Genomic DNA, 23,501 nt, shown 5'->3' with positions numbered 1-23,501 from the left:
AGGGAGGGGTCTGACTTTTTGTGACGTCGTGTGACGAGGGGGGGGGGGTCAAAAATCGTCCAAAATCGCGTGACGTCATTTATGGACGGCCTCATACGCGGTAGGTTAGCTCGGATTACGAGCCCTATACCCTGCAGCTTGCACACGAACTAACGAAACATTAAATCCTGTAACTGAAAGTAAACGCACGCGGTAGGAGTGACGATATCGAAATATTAAATACAGTACTTAAAAACAGGCCACACTATGCCACAGCAATTAAACACGACTTGCGTTTGTTTTAATAGTGTTGCATTCATTGCTGTGCTACCTCCCCACGCATCACCTGTCCAAAGGGTTAAGTTACCCCCCCGCCCCCCCGCAGCACTACGTCCTCCGTTGCTCAGCGCTGCCTCGCCAGGTCGCTACATTGGTATGGCCCCAGCTCCGTCCCCTGCTGGGGGAGGGCCGGCATCTCGGGGCTGACCCCAGGCGGCTCTGTGACACCGGCTTGGAGTTCCCCGGCCCCGCCACTAGGCGGGGGACGTATAGCCTCTTCAGCCGGTGAACGTTGACCACCCGCCGAAGAGCTATCTCACATAAAGAACCAAAACGCCAATGGATACCCATAGTCATTTATATACGTTAATTAATTCCCCCCTCCCCCCCACTTCGTCTCCACTTAAGAAACGAAACAGGAGGATTTCTCCACAAATCTGGCTGTCGCCTGACGAAGCTAGTTGTAATTACTGGCGAAACGTCGTACTCAGATTGTAAATGTTGTGGCTTTGCTCTCCAACACACCGGTGTGATGTACTAGTAACGAATTGGCATGTTGTGTTTACGTGACAAACCTTACTAATTGGCTGACAGGTGGTGGCGGGTTTAACGACACATTTATATATTTACGCGATCTAACCCCCAAAAAACCCCTGTATTATTAATGATATTCGTCACGAAAGCCTACGTGTTAAACGGAACGTTAAACGGAACTATGTCTGTTCCCCGTATCTCCACTTAGAGAGATGGGCTGTACCACTGCCAGGGGCCCATGCCAGGCCCGAAACAACTTTCCCAGCACAGTCGTAGTGAAGGGGGCTCTACTCAGGTCCTCGTACCTTGCTGGGTCGAGAAACGTGGGGTGGTGCAGTATGCGACCAGCGCATATGGAAGGTGTCGATCCCAGTCCCTCTGGTTGGCCCCAACCATATGGGACAGCTTGGTGGCCTCGGTTGAACCGCTCCACCATCTCGTTAGTCTGTGGATGGTAGGCGGTGGCCCGCAGCTTGGTGATCACCAAGCACTGACACAACGACTGGAACAGTGGCCTCGAGCTCTGTGCCCTGGTCCGTAATGAGACGTTCGGGGATCCCGTGCGTGCACACTTAGTAAGTGGTGAACACCTCTGCCACTGTTTCTGCACGCAGCCCCATCAGGTCCAGTGACACCGGGTAGTGCTCTGGCTTCCGACTTTGCTGCTGGCAGCCCCGGTACCCTTGGACCCATGGCGTGACGTCCTCAGCTAGCTTTGGCCAGCAGTATGAGCGGCGCAGGATGTTCCTTGTACGTCATTGTCCATCATGTCCATTGAGAGGATGGTCGTGCACCAGGCGGAGTAGATCAGGCCACACTTGCACCGGCACGCATATCCACAGTCTCCCTCCATCCACTTGGGCCGCCGATTGCACTATGCCATCATGTAGCACCAGTCTTGGAAAGAGTTGTCCTTTTTGCCTGGAACGCCTGGAGGACCTCCACCAATTTGGCTTCCTTCTGTTGTTTCTGGTGGAGCAAATCAGCCATCAGTCCCGGGAAGATGCACCCGATGTCCTCCATGATCCGGTCCTCATTCTCTCCCTCTGATTCTCTGCTCCCCTTGTCCAGGTCTGCAATACAGGCCCTGCACACATGCTCTTTTGAGGTAAGGTTGGGTTTGTGTATTATACTCACCCGTGGTTTAGTAGGGGAGACTGGCCTGTTTTTCAGATTCGCCTGGCACCGCCCTCCCCTGAAGCACGGGCAAGTGTCCCCAATCGGGGTGTTTGGGTCAATGGGGGGGGGGCACCGTTTCAGCGTGTTAGCATTGCTGTGCGTTTTTCCTTCTTGATACTGGAGCTAGAGGCCATACTTCTGGATCTGGGTGAGTCACCGAGCCAACTGCCCTCACTCTTTCTGGAAATTCATCAGGAAATGTAGGGCAAAATGGTCGGTGCGAACCTGGCAGGCTCGCCCATTTAAGTAAGGGCGGAACTGTTTGCACGCAAACACCACCGTGCAACAGAGTGTACAGCTGACGTACGCGATCACGCGTTCCTCCCCTTTCTGCCCCTGAGACAATACAGCCCCCAATCCACAGCTACTTTTTTCAGTGTCCAAGGTTAGTCCAGGCAAAAATCGGAGTAGGCAAGGATGGGGGTATGGGTCAGTCGGCGTTTCAGTTTGGTGAAAGCTTCCTGGCACGCCTTGGACCATGAGGGGGTGGGCAGCCGTCACTAAATCCCTGCACACATTGTTGGTAATAGGAACGACCTCACCTCCGTGATGTTATTTGGGCGTGGTCACTTAACCACAGCCCGTACCTTCTTCAGGTCGGTCCTTATCCCTTCGGTGCTCACCTGGTGGCCCAGGTGTGCAGTCTCTTGACTTACGAGGAAACATTTTCGTGGCTTAAGGTTAAGATGAGCTGCCCGGAGTCGCCCAAACACTGCTCGTAAACTGGACAGATGCTCTGACAATGTGCTACCAAACACAATCACATAATTCAGGTAAATGAGGCACTATTCCCACTGCAATCCTCGCATAACGAGTTTTCAGTCACTGAAACGTGGCTGGTGCATTAATCAATAAGACGGGCATGACCTGGAACCAAAAGAATCCCTTTGGAGTTGAGAAGGAAGTCTTTGGTCAGTCCTAAGGGGCCATCTCGACCTGCCAAAACCCAGAGGCAAGGTCTAGGATGGAAAAATACCTGTCCCCCACAAGACTGTCAAATATCTCGTCGATTCGTTGTATCGGGAAGGCATCACCTGGGTCACGGAGTTCAGCTTCTGGTAGTCCACACGGAATCGCATTGACCCATCCTTAGTCACGCACACCACTGGGGCCGGCCAGGGTCTGCTGGAGGAAACAATAATACGATCATGCAACATACCGTAGACGGCCTCGTTAATCTGGGCTCACTCTGGGGCACCCACCTGGTACGGGCGAATCGTCATGGGCCACATTGTCCCAGTGTCTGTGTGTGTTTCACCCGAACGGTGTGCCCCACATCTGCACCATGACAACTGAAGACGTCCACGTACTCAGTCAGGAGAGCCTGCATGTGGCCCAGCTCCCCAGTAGGGAGATGGCCGCAGGGGAGCTGCACCACATCGTGGAGCGGTATCGTCTGGCTCGCCTTCACCTGCCCCTACCTCTATCTCCTTTGCTCGTTGGGTCGTCTGCCAACAGGGCAAATACAGACTCTGCATGATTACTTAGCATGGCCAATACTGACCACTCTGGCGTACACTAAATAAAACATATGTGGGTGTCTCAGACGATGCAGTTTCTGCAAAGGGAATGTGAACAAACGGCAATGTACTTGAAATATAGTATGGCCAGGCGAAACGGTGAGTGTGTGCATAAAAACGCATTAATTGCTTTATACTGCTTGTTAAGCAATCCTCTCGTACATATTTTTGCAAGTGCAGCTCTTGTTTTTTCGTGTGGAAATGGCTGTGCAATTTACAGTGTTGATTTTCAGTTGATGAGCCATTCACCAAATCTCCATGCAGCTGTTATTTTAATATTTTTGTCTTTCCCCCCCAAACTATTCCAATTGTGCTATCCGTTGTCATGTCATAAGACAAAGAATAATTCTGGGAATCTCAGGGAGCAATGCACCCCATACATTAGAGAATGGCTGCAGAATAGACTTATGGAATAAGGATTTACATGTATTGGACTCTTAAATGCCCCAACATCTCAAAGTACCTTATATCACATCTGATCTCCATCTTTCCAATACACAACTGTAGTATTGTCTCAATTTTAGCTGTTGCTGTTGGTTATACCAATTGAGTAGCTTGCAATTCATTTTTCAAATTTATAATATTTTGACAACAATTTCAGTACAAAATTTCGTTCAACAAATCCCTCAGATGGCATCTTTATCTTCATATAGTTGAGGTCTCATTTCATGCTAAGAGATTGTTTAGCCGAATGAAGTATCGTGTAGTCTTTGGTAACTGGGCTGAGCCCATCGACTCACGACACTCGAGAACCTGGCTTTATCAAGGATTTAAACCCAGAAGCTCAAAATTGGCTGCTTCCACAATTCTGATCTCTGAGCCCCCTGGCCACTTCATGTAGTTGTTTATTATAATAAGTTGTTTATTACATCATATTAGCAACTTTATAATAAAAAGGGCTGATTATAATTCCATGTCTGCATGAATATGGACTACAGTTCTGAGAAAAAGTTTGTGAACCCCTTAGGGTTTTCACATATTTCAAATCTAAAATGTTAACAGATCTTAATATAAGTCCTAATAATAGAAAAAGATAACCTGATTAAAAAATTACACAAAAACATGATACTCTTTTAACATCTATTCCTCAAATTATTCTAAATTCAGTCATTGGTGACACCCCCTTGAGCAGTAATGACTGCAACTAAGCGTTTCCTGTAACCCTTGGATAGTCTCTCACATCGGATTTGAGGAATTTTGTCCCATTCCTTCTTACAGAATTCCTTCAACTCGGTGACATGTGAGGGTTTCCTTGCATGGACAGCTCGCTTCCTGTCACAATGTCAATGGGGGTTAGGTCCGGACTTTTACTAGACATTGTAAGACGCGGAATGTCTTCTTCTGCAGCGATTATTGTGTAGATCTGCTTGTATGTTTAGGATTATTGTTTTGCTGCAAGACCCACTTTTGGTTCAGCTTCAGCTCATGGACGAATGGCCTGCCATTGTCCTCGAGAATCTTCTGATACAATGCAGAATCCATGGCTGTGTCAATGATGGCAAGGTATCCACGACCTGAGGCAGCAAAGCAGCCCCAAACCATTACATTCCCACCACCATGCTTGACTGTTTGGATGAGTTTCTTCTGTTCAAAAGCAGTGTTTAGTTTTTCGCCAAACATAACGTTTCTCATGGAGGCCAAAAAGTTCTGCCTTTGACTCGTCTGTCCAGGGAACATTATTCCAGAAGTCTTTTGAATCATCTATGTGCTCTTTGGCGAACTTCAGACGGGCAGCAATGTACTTTTTGGAGAGCAGCGGGTTTCTCCTTGCTATCCTTCCATGAACACCATGCTTGTTCAGTATTTTTATGATAGTGGAGTCATGAACACTCACATTAGCCAAGGCTATAGTGGCCTGCAGATCCTTGGACGTATCCCTAGGGTTCTTTGTGACTTCCTTGATGATTTTCCGGTTTGTTCTTAGAGAGATTTTGGTAGTACAACCGCTCTTGGGTGGAGTGACTGTGGACTTGAACTTTCTCCATTTGTGGACCATCTGTCTGACAGTGGATTGGTGGAGCCCGAAATCCTGCGAAATGGTTTTGTAACCCTTTCCGGACTGATGAGCATCAAAAACACATTTCTTTTAAGGTCTTCTAGAAATGTATTTTGATCGTGGCATGCCTTATTTCTACACACCTGTATGGTGAAGACCAAACTCACAAAGTTTCTGATCTTTTTATAGGGTGGGGCCTCTCAAACGTATCCCTGAAGATCTACTCAACTATTTACACACCTGATTCTAATTTTTCCGTTGAGCTAATTAAACTAGGTGTTCACTACTTTTTCACTTACCCTGAACCTTAATTACGCATTGTTTGTTTAATTTATACATAATTTTATTTCAAAATACATGGAATTGATGAATATAAACACCATTGGATATTTAGGAAAATGCCGGTTTTGATTCAAGAAGGCTTTGGTGGTAAAACTATGAAATTTCCATAATTAACATTGGGTTTAACAAACTTTTTATCAGCACTGTACCTGTAAAATGCAGGTAGTCATGTGCATATGTATTCCTTACACAGTCACTGCACAATGCTCGGTGATATTTATTGTTCTATTACAATCAGCACAATTTAACACTGAGATCATATTACATGGATGACATTTGTTTCCTTCTTTTGACATTTGTAGGCTTTAGACATCCAGATGGGCTGCCTAATAAGGCAGAATGACAAGTGCTTTGTATCGCATGTTGAACAAGTTTGGGCTGCTATTTTGTAACGGTTTAGTTCCAGCTGTGCTTGTTGCATTTTAAATAGTGTTCAGTGAAATGCTTGAGTGAACTGTGATTGCTTTGAGATTCTTGTGGTAATTTGCTATTTATAGCTTACTTTTGCCTTCTCATAATCGTAAATGTGTGAAGAAATATAATTACATAAGTCTATAATTCCACATTGCCATGACATTACTCCTTTAACAGCTACTGCTATCAATGTTTCACACCGTTGGACAGCATTGCAACATTCCGAGCTTTACATCTGGAACATACTCTCATGGACTGTGGCGTGTAGAAGCCTGTACATGCCAGATTACTGACACTGTTCATCTGGGAGGCATCCTGTATTTTGTGCGTTGTCATATTTTAGTACAGCTTGTACGAATGTATTATAGTGCTTCATTATATATTTAGAACCACATTGAGCTAAAGCACATACCACGAAGTGGCCAATGAAGCAAAAGCTAGAATAATGACAGTAGACAAGAGTGAATAAGCACCTTGAAATGAATTTGATTATATACGGCTGGATAAACAGCAGGGCTAATAGCCATCAACCTCAATTCCTGCGAGACACTTTGAAACAGTTAATCTCAGAATCAGAATATGTATTTATACTGGAGGAATCTGATGAGCTATAAAGCTCTTTTTAACAATGTCCAGTAGGGGGCGAGTCAGAAAAACATTTAAAACCACGAAGGGAGTGCACATTATAGGAAAGGTAAACAAATCACTTTTAAAAAATATACAAATAAAACTAAACTATATATTTTTTTTATCTTACCAGGTAAATCCACTGTGTTATTAACTTATTTTTCAGAAGCAACCTGGCCATCGTATTGTTTTTTTCAGCAATTTTTTTATTCAGTCACAATAATCAAATTTAGCAGGCATCTCAAAAAAGTATTCTTGGAATTATGATCGGTCATTGTGCTCGCCCATTTAGGGCCCTCAAGCAGATCTGTCTTTAAGTGCGGCACGTGACTACAGACACATTATGGACAAGCTCCATAGCTTTATAATATCATAGTTGCTTTAAATACTTACGTAATTATAGTTTAACTTATTGTAAGAGTGTAAGCTAGAATGTAGGTGTTTATTTTTTTTAGGATCTTTGGTATAACTTTTTTTTTTAAACCATGAATCTGGGGCCCGTTGAGCTCCTTGGGGTCCTGAATTCTTGCTTCCCTGTTCTTCTGCCCAGCGCCTCCACTGATTACAGCAACAAAAACAATTACATTCCTGACACGTTAGTGTTTAACTAACTTCATTAATAATTTACCTATTTTCATTATGTTCAAAAATAAACGATCACTTTCAGTTTCCCCCCACAAGACTTTATTGACTTGAGTGTGTAATTGCCCCCCTGCGTTACATTTGACTCGACTTCTGCTTGCATTGTAATGGCTTTACAATTTATAGCAGCTTAGCTGCTAATGCAATGTCTTCAGCGAGGAGCTTTTCAGAGTGATTCATATGTGACACTGAGCCAATGAAATGCCCTGTGGTTTACATGACAGGGCACTTTGAAAAGTAGATGTAAGGAAAGAAGAAAACAACAACAGCGTCCTTTCATTGTCTTATGTTGAGGAATATATTACTGTATCTTCAAATAGGAAGGTTTTCCTGAGTGATCATCAGCGTTTTACAATATACCATATGACTGTGCAGGTATTTGTTGTTGATAACAACATTTAACGATATTACTGGACGGTATTTGTTTTTTTTGTTTTTAACTTTAGTTTCTCTGCGACGTTTTTTCGGGTTGCGCCGCGTGCTGTTCGGAATGATGTGTGACGTTTTGCTCCATGTACTGGAAGCTTCTTTCGGAACTGAATTAGACATGCCGAACAACACATGTAAGAACCTGAATACAGATCTGAAAATTATAAGCTGAACTGCAAATACCTACACAGTGGAATTACTTTTGTGATTTGAAAATGTGTCTACGTACTAATCTAGTAAGTTTGTTATCCTTCCCCCACACCTCCGATTAGCATGGTTGGCTATGTATTGTGTGAATGTCCAACATACAAACATTTTAATGATTGAAAATGTTTAGCACTTTCTCAATTAGTCTGTTCGTTCATTCACTGATTGACAAAAAATTGTGATGCTAATTCACAACAGTGACTCATCATAAACAGCAGATATGGCCAATCCACTGCTAGATGAAGGCCTCCCACAAGTCGTCGTCATCTCTCATGGTCTGTTTTCCACTTTTAAAACATTGCATGAGTTAAACCATTGAGACCAGGACTGTGGCACAGCCAGTGCAGCAGTTGTATGATTAGATTTTAAATATTTACGTCTGTTTTTACTGATTTTATCTCAACAGAACCCATATTTTAAAGAGTTACATTTATTTTATCAACTGCAAAAGGATTTTAAGCTGAGATTTTGTTGAAACATAAGTAAGAATATGTCGCTGAATATTAATAGTGAACACAAGAAGCATTACCACTTGAGTCATTTAATAGCGACGCAGTAGAAAACTCCATTGATCAACCACTGTAGACTGGCACCTTACACAATTAAAACTCTTAAATAGCAAGAACAGACTTCGCAAAATAAAATCTAAGAGTTAGTAGTGCATGCCATATTGTTAACTGAAAACCAAGACGAGGGTAGATTTCAATACACTAAAATATTCATGAGCACATAATACCTTACCCCAGAGCCTTACAGTCCCCTGAATGCTGATAGAGATTATTATCACGGCAATGACCTACACATTTTTCATTATTTTGTCTTACTAATATTTAATAACATCGGTTAGTTTATGAGTATCCTCTTAGGGACTATACAATATTACAAAGAAGTAAAGTTGTTAGCAATCTATACGACTATAAATGGTTAAGGTGATGTATTCTTCATGTAATTACCAAACTTAAAGATATGTAACTGAAATTATAATTGCAGTAGTCCATCATGATTTACAGACGCCTGAGAAAATTGAAAATGGGATTTATTTTAGTTTGATAAGCTTAATTATAATGTGGTCAAGCGCTGAATGCATAAATGCAGGGGACTTCAATGCGGTGTACGTAAAATGCCTTGAGCAATGGCAGCGAGGTACTGATCCTGGAATGTAATTTATTTTTCTATTAAATAGCTGATGTATATTGCCACCTGCTGTCCAATGTGTATCGCACCAGGACATAGCACTAGGGCCAGTACTTGCAATCCTGAAATTGTATAAGGTAGTCATTCTAACATGGTCGTCAAACGACAGCCATTAAACCGGTGACCTTTTCCGAGTGGAGTATTGGTTGTCAAAGTAAGGAACCAGTAACCGTTTCCAGTGACATTTTTTTAGTAAAGATTACAACTGAATGTCAAACGTGAACGTACCAGCCACACGTTTCTCAGTTAAACAGCTATAAAAGCTCTTTATTACTCGACATGTCTAGATGTGCAGCAAACCAGTAACCGTTTTAACCCTTTTTTATTTGGTTACCGGTAACGCAAAAACACACAATTTAACAGTACGAAATCAGATCGCGTGAGTAGAAAAAAATATATTTCGAACGCCAGCACTGTCTTTAATAACATGAATAATTGTGAACATGAACTTGATTGGTGGTGATATAACTTTTTTTTTAAATAAAACTTTCTAAGATGTACTGCCCTGTATATATTACTCTGTCTCTGTCTAGTGCCTCATAATTATTTTAAGTAATCTCATTTAATTGCAAACTTATATTTCCATTTTCTCCTTCTGTTTCTTGCCTCATACTGCTTGGGATTCCCATCCCATTGTCTCTTTTCCAACAAAGTTCTTATAATCCATGAGGTTTTGTTGGGCTAGATCGCCAATCAGTAAGTTTTTTGACATAAACAAAACATGCAAATTCGTTACTAGTTCAGCACATGGAGAGTAAACCCACAACATTTACAATTCGACAGCCACGTTTGGTTGTCGCCTGATGAGCCTAGTTGTAATTCCCGGCGAAACGTCGTACTCGAATTGTAAATGTTGTGGGTTTTGTTTACGTGACAAACTTGACCAATTAACCGTGTCGGGTGGTGCCGGGTTTAACGACACATTTATATTTACACGATCTAACCCAAAAAAAACTCTTATGGGTAATATTGGTCGCGAAATACGATATTTTAAAGCGCTTATAACCTTGCTTCATTCAAGAAACACGTTAACTCTTATCTATTATAACTTTTATGGTGATGTTCGTTACTGGCCTTTTGACGTTTTGGTCACGTGGACCTGTGCTCATCGACTGTAATTGGAACATTTTTATACGGTGAATCACCAGGGTAAATGCAATATGATTTTGAAGCGACACGTTTAATGAGCGCCACACATGTGCACGAATGGGTCACGACGATTTTAATGCGTTTAGTTCTTTCCGTTCATCGGTTTCTCTTATACATTACTGGAGTGGGAAATTACTCATTATGAGCCCGTGGATATATATATTTGATCTGTATCCTTTCCTCTGCAACTTGCAAGCTCGACACTACCCACGATGTTTGGCGATGAAGTTAAAGGCAAGACTGACCTTATGAGTTGCACATTTGTTAAAATTGTCAATCATTGTAGCTTTCCCTGGACAATTATTAGGCCCTCCTGTCCTGTACCCCCCTCGAACTGAGACCTGCAAGAAAGGGTGAGGGCGGGGGGGTTAATGGGGGGGGGGGGGGGGGGGTAATGGGAGGGGGTAATGACTGATTCGGAAATCACGTCCCGGAGGGAAATCTAATTTAGGTTGGTCGCCCCAAATTGACCATGTTCACACTTCTTAAGATGTAGCCAAACAAAATCATCTCATCAGAGGTGCTAAGGGTGGGTAGCGGAAGACAAATTTGTACAGGTTTGTTCACTACATGCATTTATAACTGATCTATTCTCACGCAGGAGTATGAACGTATCGTAAGCATCATATTTTATTTTAATCAGTTAATCAATACATTGTGCGGTAACTTTAATATTGGATTCATTTACAATTTACACTGTGTCTAGAGAATGGTGGTATCCTGTACACAGGTCTGTATGCGGTGTATACTAAGCCTTATTTCAAAAGTAGAATTCTTATTGTCCGACAGATGTCATGCAAAGTCTGTAACAGACGTGGCTTTGATTCAGCCATATTAATGGTACCACCTAGTGGACATGTTGTGTCATTATATAGGACTGAACGGTGGTGACCATGAATCATTATTATAAAAAAGAAAAAAATGGTTTATAAAAAAAAAGTGAAAATTCTTGGTACGTTGTTCAATTAACTGTTTGCATGAGCACTGCTCTAATATCAGATAGCGTAACTTTCTTTTTATCCAGCAGGTGCCTGGCATAGGAGGCAGATGAGAAAGCCCATGCGAGCCTACAGCTTGCACATCCCATATACTAGTTCATTCCACTTTTTGGAAATGAAATAAAGTTTCAAAGTGTACATTTTAACTACAGCACTTTTCACAATGATTGAAACAGCTACGATGCATGTTATATGAAACCAGTTATGACAATATACTCAGCCTCTTGGGATACAAATGGATTTGATCATACTCCGATGTGTTTCTGGATTGTCTCACGTCTTGTTCGGCATGATTCCCGACATGCTCCACTTTCTGGGAGCTTAATTTCCTCGGTTCTTGAAGAATCTCTCAGCAATTGCACTTAAATGTTGGACATCATGCCAAATAACGCACAATAACAACCCGAAGACACATCAGAGAGCTATGCGGCACAATCGTGAATATTCTATATCGTGATATTTGACAGTATTTTTTGGCAATCATTTATATTTTAAAAAAGACTGTAAAAGTGTGTGTTATATAAATGATGTAGATTAAGATCATTCACGTATAAGTGGTACTGTATTGCATTTGCATTTTCTACTTTTTTGGTCTGAGAAATGTAAATTGAGCAGGGATAATTAAGAGTTTATGACATGAATGGAAATTGCCTTTTGTGTGAAAGCGGTGGTGTATGGTATTTAATAGTCGACAATAATAACCTTATAATAATAACCTTAGAACTTTGCTAAAATGTTCAGGTGGAAAGCCAGATTTAATACTCTACTGTATTTCACGAAGCCAATGCTGTTCTTCAAGAAACGTGCATTGCCCTACATTAAATGTCCTTTATATTTCTAGATTGTACAAATGTGGTTGCAAACATTAAATATTTACAACAGTGTAAATGTCACAACCTTACAACTACTCTCGTTGTTTCCAGATTTTTTTTCCAGAAGCGATGCATTAATCCAACTGGAGAAGGCACCACATTCAGTCCCTTCTATTCCATTTGAAGGTTATGGTTACTTGAAATCAATAAATGAACTGATTGAGTAGTTTATTGAAATACCAGGGAGCTTCATTAGAGCTTTGTTCCACAAGACCAGCCTCATTGGAAGCTGGGGTGCTTGCAAATTGTCCAGCCACCACGTTCGTGAGAAAGCTCACGGCTGGTATATTTACTGCCCCGTTAGTATTTGTTTGAAATGGGACGATAGGGCATGCGTTTCTGGCATGTATAGTTCATCTTGGATGTTTCCAACCCTGGCTTTGTTATATAGAATACATGGCCTGCATGCTTACATATGCTGAAAAGCATGCACAGCAATCGCAATCTACAGACTATAGCAGACTCTTTGGGAAGAGCTGATAGTGTATTATGCTGTATTCAGTATTTTAAAAGAAAATCTGTGGCAAATGTGCATGGTGAGAGCATATGTTCCATACACATAAAAAAACATCGTTTTAAGCAATCTTATTTGGCAGGTCTTTTATATCTTCTATCTGACCAATTTTCAAAACACGTTGTATCTGCCGTATCCGAATGCAAATGAATAAACGTGCATTTTTTTATATATGTAGAAACGGGTTCTCAATTGGGAAGGTAAGAGCCAAATAAAACAAGATGACTTTTTTAATAGCTGTGTTAAAATTAGGGGAAAAGAGCTTGTGTGACGAGCGGCAAAAAAAGCTCTCCTTATACATACGTTCACTGTTTAAGAGTGTTTGGATTAACCACTTTAGTCGACAAAGCACTTTACATTAATTTACGCAATGCAATATATTTTTACCCGTAAATTAGCAAATACCGTATATGACGCATTGTTCCTGCAGTCAGGACGGCCGTGGAACATATTCCTCTTTGCTCAAATGTTTACATTCGTTTTGAAACCTAACGTGCAATGCCTTGCTTTTCCAATGAGTGTCATTGGTCGTCCAGTGTTGACAAAACAAATGGAACGTCAAATCCTCATCCCCCCAGCTTTAGGATTAAAATGTGAAGCTGCTCCAGCCACACATTACCAGAGCTGGAATTGTTACTGACCTGGAAACCTTGTGACCAATTCTCATTGCCGAGATCAATTCCAATCAGTAAAGATGTTGATCTTTTTCAATCAGCTGTACGGAGTGAAGGCTTCATAATGGATGTCGACTGCTTGGACAAATGCTATCACATCTTCTAATGACTGATCGTCAAGCTAAGTGTTAAGTGGACGCCTGCTGCAGTGCCGTTACAATTTTTTTTAACACGGTTGTAGGTTCCGATTGACTATGCTCAAAGTATTTGTCATGAATTGCTGGGCTGTGTCAGCATATTATTTAGGCTCTTCAGCTGTTTTTTTTTAATATACAGCATATTTGTGGCTATTATGTAGAGTGTATATGAATCTTAATTCTTTAAAAAATAAATACTCTCAAAATGTTTGTGCAGATGGGCAATTCCCTTTCGTAAATGTGCTGTCTCATGTGTGACCGTGTCAAGCAGTTTGTGATAAGTCTGAGTTGATGGAACCAAGTTGTTTTTATTTTACCTGTAGTTGAAATTTGAACGATAGTTTTCAGTTGTTACCTCCCAATTTTCTGGGGCTCAAAATTAAAAAAATGTGGGATATCGTATTTTTCTAGTTGAAACCATAGTCTCAACTATATTTGTACCAAAATTACAGCTCTTCATGTCTTCTAGAGCATCTTCAGACTTTCCATCAGTCAGTGCACTCAGTTATACCCTAATAATCACCCATCAAATTTCGATTTAAAGCTTTCGTGACTGCAGGGATTCATCTTCTTGGTTCTTTCGATGAAGTAACGTAGAAGGGAAGTAATAAAATAATAAAAATAAAACATAATAAAGTAATTCTCACGACGTTTCGGCCACAACGCAAGCAGCCGTCCTCAGGTCGTGAGAATTATTTTATTATGTTTTATTTTTATTATTTTATTACTTCCCTTCTACGTGACTTTACCGAAAGTACCAAGAAGAATCACCCATCATTTATCCACTGCTGGATAAAGGCTTTCCGAAGTGGTCGCTATTCCTCATGGTCTCACGATGAAATGATCCGTCTACTCCTGCACATGACCTGCCTTGTCGCTCCATTCTATCAATCTCAACCATCAGCCTTCATCCCTTCCATTGACATATCCTGCCCAAGCCAAATTGTCTACTAGGCAATTTTATGCGTGAAATTTGTGAAAGTTAAACATCAACAGTCTTTGTTCATGCGTATGTTATATTGTTTCATTACATATGCATATATTATATTGTGCAATTGTTTAAGTTGGCCAATGATTACGTGTTCAAATCCACATTTCATCTACACTGTGTCGGGTCTATACTATATACATTAATGGGCACTAAATTTATGGAATGTAAAAAAAACAATAAAAAGGCATTGACTGTGACTGCTGCAAATGTAATAGAACATCCATCATCAGGTGATGCCTATTGATCATTCATCTGTGAAATAAGTTGAACACTAATCACCTTTTGGGTCACAATTAATTATGTTTTAACTATGAGTTTCAACTTTAGCAAGGACAGTTACTGGAATTTGTTTCAGGGCAGGTGAGTAATAATTGCGTTATTCTCCACAGTTTTGTGCTCCGGTATATGCACATCATCTGTGGAGTGATACGCGTTATCCTGATAATCTGTGGAGAGACGGAAGAGGGCAGCATTCACTGATGGGACTGCTTGCAACGTAAATAATTAATCAAATAGTGACTTGTCTGTCACACTCTTTTATTTAAGTATTTTCTCCGAAATGCATTCCTGTTTGCATACTCCAGCGAAGGTTTACGTTGATAGTATATTCATATGATACGGACTATCATCATTATCAATTGCATCTCAAGCAGATTGCATAGACATGCCTAAAGGCACCTTTTAGATCTTTTGATGTTTGCAATGTCCAAATTTGTTGGAATTTTTGTATTATAAATTTTCTTAACTTGTAAAAGCATCTGTTGCATACAGTTATACATTGTTATATACGTACATACACTGTTTCGTGATGCATCTGTTCATAATTGGGATAGTCATCTTGGTAAACTAAAGAAAACCTACAATGTAGACAATTTGACAAAGCTGTTAGACGCGCGTTACAAAAAAACCGTTGTGTGATATGCCTTTAGTATTTGGATAATTTACAAAATAGTTCAGTGTGGCTGTAAGGCGGGGTGTGTCTCCCTGACATTCGGTGTGCTGTAAGACATCAGTTAAACCTTGTGAGGGCAGTGTGCATCCCACTGTCGATAGCAAGACAATTCCAGGCACTGTTGTTGCTTTTATTTAAAAAAAAACACTCGCAGCGTGAAGTCACCGTTATCAGAACATCGGCTCGGTGAGCTTCTGTGTTGGAGGCTGCCTCCTCACTGGGTGGCTCATCAGCTGACACGTCACATCTCTGGATGTGCGCTGGCGTGAAATCTGACGAGGAATACCATTCGCGCCTGTGGAAAAAAGGTCATTGGAGCGCAGTTTGCCGGTAACACGGTGGTCAAGAGTGCTGCTGTGTTTGGAATTTGAAAGGAAATCGGGAAAAAAACACGTGGAAACTGCTGCGTTAACGAAATGGAATACTCAATGTAAGAGCTGAATGAATTGAAGATCAAGTTACCGTCAGTGAGTTCATGATTCTGCCGATGGGAAGTACAGTATTTTTTCACATTTGTTATTGTATTATGCTTCTCTTGAATATATAAACGAAAGCATTATAATTGAATACGTGTTTATAATAGGATAAGCATTACATTTTGATATACTTTTACTTTAATAATGTATATAAAACACATTTATTGAATGCAAAATATTCAACCATCTTTGCTTATAAACTATACACTTAGGGAAAATAATATAGTAGTATGTGCACATCCAGAAACTAAATTCGCATTGTTTAAAACAGCTAGCTTGCTTTATAAATTCTTGGAGAGTTGTATTTTGTAGAATCTTGAGAGTTATTTTTGTTGGTATTCTATTCTGATGTTTGGCCAACCTTGCCATGATTGAACTGGAAGAGACAGAGCGTGACCAGGAGCCAGAAACTATTACAAGGGAACAGAATGCATTACCCTGCCGACCGAGGTTGCAAACCCATCATCACTTTGCCTACAACACCAAGTTACACGGTGTGAAGTACATCTTCCTTAGCCGTCATTGGTTTTTGTGGCTCTTGGCTGTCTTGACATCAGTGAGCCTCCTGCTCACTTGGTCCAATAACCGAGTGCACTACCTATTGTCCCATCCAGTACACACGAATATGCAAATGGTCTTTGTTCACAACCTCACCTTTCCGACTGTTACCTTCTGCAACAACAACTTGCTGCGTTTCTACAAGATGACACGGCAGGACCTGCACTTGGCAGGCAACTGGCTGGGTCTGTTGACCGATAATGGCACAGCCAGGCCGGAGGTGCTGGATTTTCTGGAGGACACTGGTAGAAAAACCTGGTTCAAGAAGTTCGCAAACTTTTCCATGTTCCTGCCGGCACCCGTCTCCAATTTGGAAACGCTCCATCTGATTAACCGGTCAGGCCACCAACTGGATGAAATGCTCCTTGACTGCAAGTTCCGTGGGAGACATTGTACCCTGAACAACTTCTCCACAGTGAGTTGGCATTTAATTTCCATGACCGCTGTGCCATGTTTCTGATTTTAGTACAAATCTGTATAAATGAGCCATTAAAATATAGCAATAAGTTATGAAACGTATAGTTGTAGCAACAAGGATATTCAACCTCTGTTAGATGTCCCTCGTTAAAGCTAAGGACATTTGAAGGGAAATCATAATACTTGTAGGAGATGCTTCTCGTAGGATGAAACGTGACAGTTTTGTTTTTGTGCCATCGTTGGTCTTTGTTCGGGTAAAAATACAGTACTTTATAACATTGTAATGCTGATTAGTATTTATATTCGTGTAAAATATAAATTTTGGCATGTAGTCATGATCTAGTCTTAATAAAAGATTACAAATGCTTAATCATTAACGATCCATGGAATTTCTTTATATTATGTATATTATGTACTTCATATGTATGGATACTGATGCCAATATGTTTTTAATTATTCAAGCATTGGACACCCAGCCTGTCAATACAAAGACATCCAACCTAGTAATGAAACTCAGAGAGTTAGTTAACATTGGTAGAAAGGATGGAAACATCATAGCAAGTTAAGACTTTATCTGGTTAATCATGTCCTTCCAATGATTGCTCAATTTGTACCCATCTTCTCGGTTGAAGTTGTGTCTGTTTATATATCTGGATGGCTTCATGAACAAATCTTTGATGATAGCCAGTGGGTTTGCAGAGTACCTTCGTTTTGGAAAAAGTCAATATCGTGTGAGCCCACAGCGTTAAAACAATGATCAGCCACGGCCGAGGTATTGGTCCTGCCGTGTTTCAGATCCGCCTTGTGTTCACGGACACGGTCCGAGACATGTCGTTTAGTTTCCCCAATGTAACTACTGCCACAACTTAGTTTGTAGACACCGAGGTATTGCATGTCAGGGATCACATCCTTCACAGATGGGATCAGATCATGAATTTTATGTACCTTGTTGAATCGAACCTGGATCTTGTGTTTGCTCATGATTTTGAAAATATTTTTGGTGACCCCTGCTATGTATGGCAAGGTGATGGTTTTGATTGGGTCCTCAGATGTTTTTTTCCCTACGGTTGGGGTGACAGCTTTGCGGATTGTATGGTCCGAATATCCATTCATCTTGAGGGCTTTGTGTACGTGCTCCAGTTCATTGCCTAGGTGGTGCTGATCGGAGATGCAATGGGCCCTATGGTGTAGGGTTTTGATTAGGGAATTCTTCTGGCCTGGATGGTGGTGGGAGTCAGGTTTTAGATAGGCATCCGTGTGGGTGGCTTTCCTGTAGACAGAGTGTCCCAATGAGCCATCTGGTCTCTTTTCGATTAAACATCCAAGAATGGTAACTTGACATCTTTTACACTTCCATGGTGAATTTGATGGCTGGGTGTATGGAATTTACGTGGTTGAAGAATTAGTTCAGTGCTAGCGGGTCATGTGGCCAGATGACGAACGTGTCATCTACGTATCTCTTCCACAAGGAAGGACGTTGAGTGGATGCCTGGATGGCATCGTCTCAAATTTTTTCATGAAAACATTGGCTACCACTGGCGATAAGGGATAACCCATTGGGGTACCTTAATCTTGTTTGTAGAATGTACCATTCCAGGGGAAGTAAGTGTTGATAAGACAGTGTCTCACCAGGGTTGGTACATCAGCATTCAGTCCTTGTTGGACCAAATCTTCAATGATTGCAATTGTGTCAGGCACAGGAACTTTGGTGAAAAGAGAGACCACATCGAAACTAACAAGAAAATCACCTGGAGATAGTGAGATGTATTTAATTAGAGAAACCAAATGAGCTGAATTAAGTACAGCTGAGGTAGTCTTGCCAGTGAATGGAAGCAAAGTCTCAGACAGAAATCGGGCCAGTTTGTAGGTGGGTGAGTCGACAATACAATGTGGGTTTATCTTACCTATATAAATGTAAATGCATGTGTTTTATTATAATTACGAGCTGTATTTTCCATTAACGAATTCGTAACAGCATTTAGAATATGCGAATATGATTAAAACAAGTTTTACCGATTTAAAAAGTGATTTCACGAATATAAAAAAAATCAATGTTGAGAATAATCGTAGTGCAATATTAAGTTAATATCACTTCCAGTTCATATCACCATATGTCACGATATATCATGCCACGATGTAAGCAGGTACACGTTTATTTAAATAATCTAATCATGGACTAAAAAAAGTGTTCCACTTCAATCATAAAACATGCGTATTCTGCTTTATATGCTGTCAACATCGGACACTTGGGAGCGGGATCCATACGATGCTTCGGCAAAGGCCAATGTGTTAGAATGCATGTAGTGTACATTGTGCATAGCAACCACATCACCTAGCTCATGCAGACCTCATTTGTATAATGTTAAGTTGATTTTTTCGAATCATAACCTGGCTTTTATTGGGGGGGGGGGGGAAGAAGTTGGTTGTTATGAAAAATAATCTAACCATCATTATTTAGAAGAGTTAGCTTGAATTTAATGTTAAAAACTTAAAATTTAACTGCTGTATACCAAAATTAGTTTATGCTACACAAAACCTTGCATATGAAATTGTGAATCAAATATAAATGGTATTCATATTAAAACACTTATTTTAAGTTTTTTTACTCATTTTAGGTATGTATAATCATTCTTATTAAACACTATCCTATTAGTCGCCACTCTTGTGGGATCCACGCAAAATTGATATTATCTGCGGCCTAATACTTTTTAATTTCTATTATCTGCATTTTCCCTTGCTTTGTAGAATGTCTTCCTATTATCCTGAAGGTTTTTGTAAGGAGTGGATAGCAGGAGTCCCCCACCGTAAATTATCATATTTTCCGTGATTATCCACAATGTTTCCCCCTGTAGATAATTGAACCAAATCTGTGGATTACTGCCATACATTATAGGATCTGCCATATTGGTCACGGACATCACTGTAGCTTAGAGAGGCTCTCCCTGTGCTTTAAAAGCTATGCATACAACTATGCAAATTTTATATAAATTATGAAAGTCACTGTGTTTTACGTGATCTAAATGAAGGTGGATTCTGAATAATATTTTGTCCGGACACAATTGACAATGACACACCTAAGAGCAAGGTAGTAGCCAAACATAGAATACAATTTGGACTTAGCGAGGATATTAATGTGGCTGTATCTGAAGACATGCTATTCAAATAGGGTCTATAAGATACTGCAGGGCAGACGGAGAATATCGTGTGGTAAGGTGCTGTTTAAACCAATTCAAAGTGAAGCGGCAGTCCGTAATAGGCAGAGGAGATGAGAATAATTTTGAGTCTGCACTCGAACAAGGTAAGGGAAGATGTAGCATTTCGGTTGCTACCCAAATAGATGAAAAATAAAGACTACTTTATGAAATTAAAAATACGATTATGGCATTTTGATTGAGGGTGGTGTTCACTAAACACGTTGCCTTCGTGGAATTATATGGTCCACATTGAATGCAATTGTGAATAGAATTTATATGTGCGAGTGCCCAGATTGGATTATAAAATATTAGAGTTCTCGGCATCTATAGCTACAGAAATTAACACGAGTTACACATGAGGTAAATGATGCGATTTACAATGCCGTGTACTTTAAAGTATTTTGTTTTGTGTTATAATTGTTTAAAATTTTCCATCATGGATAATTGTTTATTTGTGAAAAAAGTATATTGATAAATATATGCTTTACTTTATGGCTCAAATCTATTATGATTGTAATACGCTGTTGAAGATATACACACGCAAAAATGAGTATGGTTGTTATTGCTAATATCCCTCATACATTCCCTTGAGCAATATCGTTGCAAGTTAGAGTGATAATTGTGCCCATGTACTTACAACAATCAGATTTTCAGCTACAAGGATGACACGTGCAGCAATATAATTTTAAGTAATGTGCAAAAAATGTGCGACAATATTCAGTGGAATTTAATTAAACAATGAATGACATTTCAGAACTCTTGTGAAATAATATATGTTCCTGACTACGACCGCTTGTGTTGCGATCGAAATGTCGTGATATTTTGTAAAATTATTTTTGTATTGACTTTATTTTTATTATTTTATTGTTAGAATATTTTTTCTATCTACGTGACTTTACCGAAAGAACCATAGATAATAAATATCTGGATATTTCAGTACAATATGATTAATGCATGCTGAGGGGTCTGTTGCTCACATGTAAGTGGCTTTTGTAAGACAGCCAATAGGCCAATATTTCTTTGCTCATATATATTAGGCCCGTCTGCCAGTCTGTCCATACAAGAACACTAAATCAATGAAACCACACAGTGTTAATATATATATGTGCATTATAATGTGTACAACGGTGTAAGTGCAGGCGTCTAGCATTTGTATGTTGGTTAGCGTGTCTCTATGGGCACATTTCCTGTGTGCGATCGAATTGGCCAAACAATGATGGAAACTTCATTAGAGGGCAGGATTTTGCCAGCCTTTTTGTAAATGGAAAAGTAAAATGGTGTTTCGTCTCATATGTGTAATTATTGTCCTCTCATCTTGACTTCATTAACATGCAAAGTGATGGAATCTATCCTAGACTATCAGCTCCATGAATTGGAATCGCCATAACCATTTATTGGTTCTGTTAAGATGTATCTACAGGTGACCTGTTAACTTATGTAATTCATATTTCGGGCTCAAGCCTGTCATTGGTGAAATGACAGTAGACGTTATTCATTGTACTCATTTAAATCACCAGCTGAAAGCATGAGTCATTTAGCTGCCCGATGTGCAAATAATTCACTGTCAGCTACCACTGACTGGTATTCAATTCTTGAGTGGGGTGACAAACACCTGGTAACGTTCAACTAATAAATACCCAGTCAATGATGAAATCAGGTAAGTCTGGCAATCCCATAGTTTATCCCATAATAAACAAGAATATTCTTATCCATAGCAAACTATTAATCTGATTAACACAACAATCTTATCTGGCTTGCAATGGAATGGCTATCTTACTAATCTGGCGAAAAGAGGCATCGAAGAAGCTTGTTTTTATTTTTTGTATCAAACATTTTTTCACTCCGAATAGCTACGAAACAAGCACAAATTTGGCCCAATTTGAAATGTTCTTGTCATATCTGGGGTGGAGCACCCAGTTCTTAAATCAGTACACTTGATAGTTGTCGATGGAAAGCAGTCCAGGGTGATTGATGATCCAACACTCACCAATTCACTCCAGTCAATCACTCACTGGCTGTCAATTGCCAACCTTATTTATCTTTTATCAACCATAGTTAATGTTTTCATGAACTGCACTCAAGCTGATCCTTTTATCTCATCCACAGTGTTCAACCAACGCACTGCAGGTCACAATACTTGTCTCTCTGTTTCTTTCCTTGCACTGCTCCACTTTAGAATTCCCTCCCACGTTCTATTTTTCCAAAGTCTTATCATCTTGTACAATTCAAGAAGGGTGTTAACTCTTATCTAATACAACTTATTTTGTATGTATGTTGAACTTCTTACACACGTAGCCAAACGTGCTAATTGGTGTTGTTGGCCATTTCATATTCTGGGCCTTTGGTCCTGTGCGGATTTTTGTTTAATTTATTAAAAAAAAAACTTTCCAAAAGAATACAAAACATAACACAACATAATAGAGCAGCTTGCTTCCTTCACAGTTGCATTCACTCGTGGATGTGCCAATTGTGGGTGCCTACTATTGCACTGGCTTTGGCACCAGTAAGTGCCAGCAAGCAGACATGCAATCTTCACTATAATTGCTCTCCAGAGGTCTGAAATACTGAGCAGAGTGCTTTGTCTGTGGCAGGGTGCTTTGCAAGGATTGTAAATCATGTCTTCAGAGTATACGTGTATCCCCTATAGCAATACATCCAGACAAACGGTATACCTTTTAACCTGGACTCTTCGGGCAAGTGTTGTTTGTAAGAACCACTGCCATTTTTCATATGTGCACACAACAACGATTTCTCTATAGAGGAAGTGTTCTTTGTGAGCGCCTATTGGCAGGAAAAGTACACAATGGGGTGACGTGGCCAACACCATGCCTAGCCACCTTTGTCTCCCAAGTGCTCATGTTCACACAAGGCACCAGCTCCTCATTTAAGGCCGAGTTAATCTAGTGGAGGCCCAGGACTGATTAATATTTCACTTGCCATTGACATTGGCAGTGAGTGGCGCAATACGCCAATACTTTAACCACCACTGATGCATGCACATACACGCATGCAAGTCCTTTATTTAATCACTTCAATAAACACCAAATGTGGCTGTATTTCTCATGGCTCTCTTCCACATTTTAATACCCTACCATATACTGTACCTAATATATATAATGTATTCAAACCTTTAATTGATTTGCCTCAGATAATTATTGCTCCTTTATTATTAATTATTATTCCTTCATTATATGTTATTGCATATTTCACATGGGAGTATTTTGTAA

General features: G+C 40.3%; 1 protein-coding gene across 7 annotated transcripts in view; it reads left to right on the top strand.

Annotated features, from left to right (window-relative positions):
- LOC133346003 (acid-sensing ion channel 1-like) overlaps positions 1 to 23,501 on the top strand; it is a 193,239-nt gene that overhangs the window by 143,664 nt on the left and 26,074 nt on the right. For 2 of the 7 annotated variants that reach the window (XM_061557236.1, XM_061557234.1), the window contains exon 1: positions 15,859 to 17,078. The exons of the other annotated variants lie outside the window; for them this stretch is intronic. In XM_061557236.1, coding sequence (XP_061413220.1) covers positions 16,473 to 17,078 — 606 coding nt within the window. In that variant the 5' untranslated portion in view covers positions 15,859 to 16,472. Of the gene's footprint in view, positions 1 to 15,858; positions 17,079 to 23,501 lie in introns of those variants that run through there. 7 annotated transcript variants of the gene reach the window in all.

Source organism: Lethenteron reissneri, chromosome 23 (genome assembly GCF_015708825.2).
Source record: "Lethenteron reissneri isolate LAM-NWPU_2019-01 chromosome 23, ASM1570882v1, whole genome shotgun sequence".
Lineage (NCBI taxonomy): Eukaryota > Metazoa > Chordata > Hyperoartia > Petromyzontiformes > Petromyzontidae > Lethenteron > Lethenteron reissneri.
Note: the sequence above shows the minus strand (reverse complement) of the source record. Positions and strands in the feature narration are given on the sequence as shown.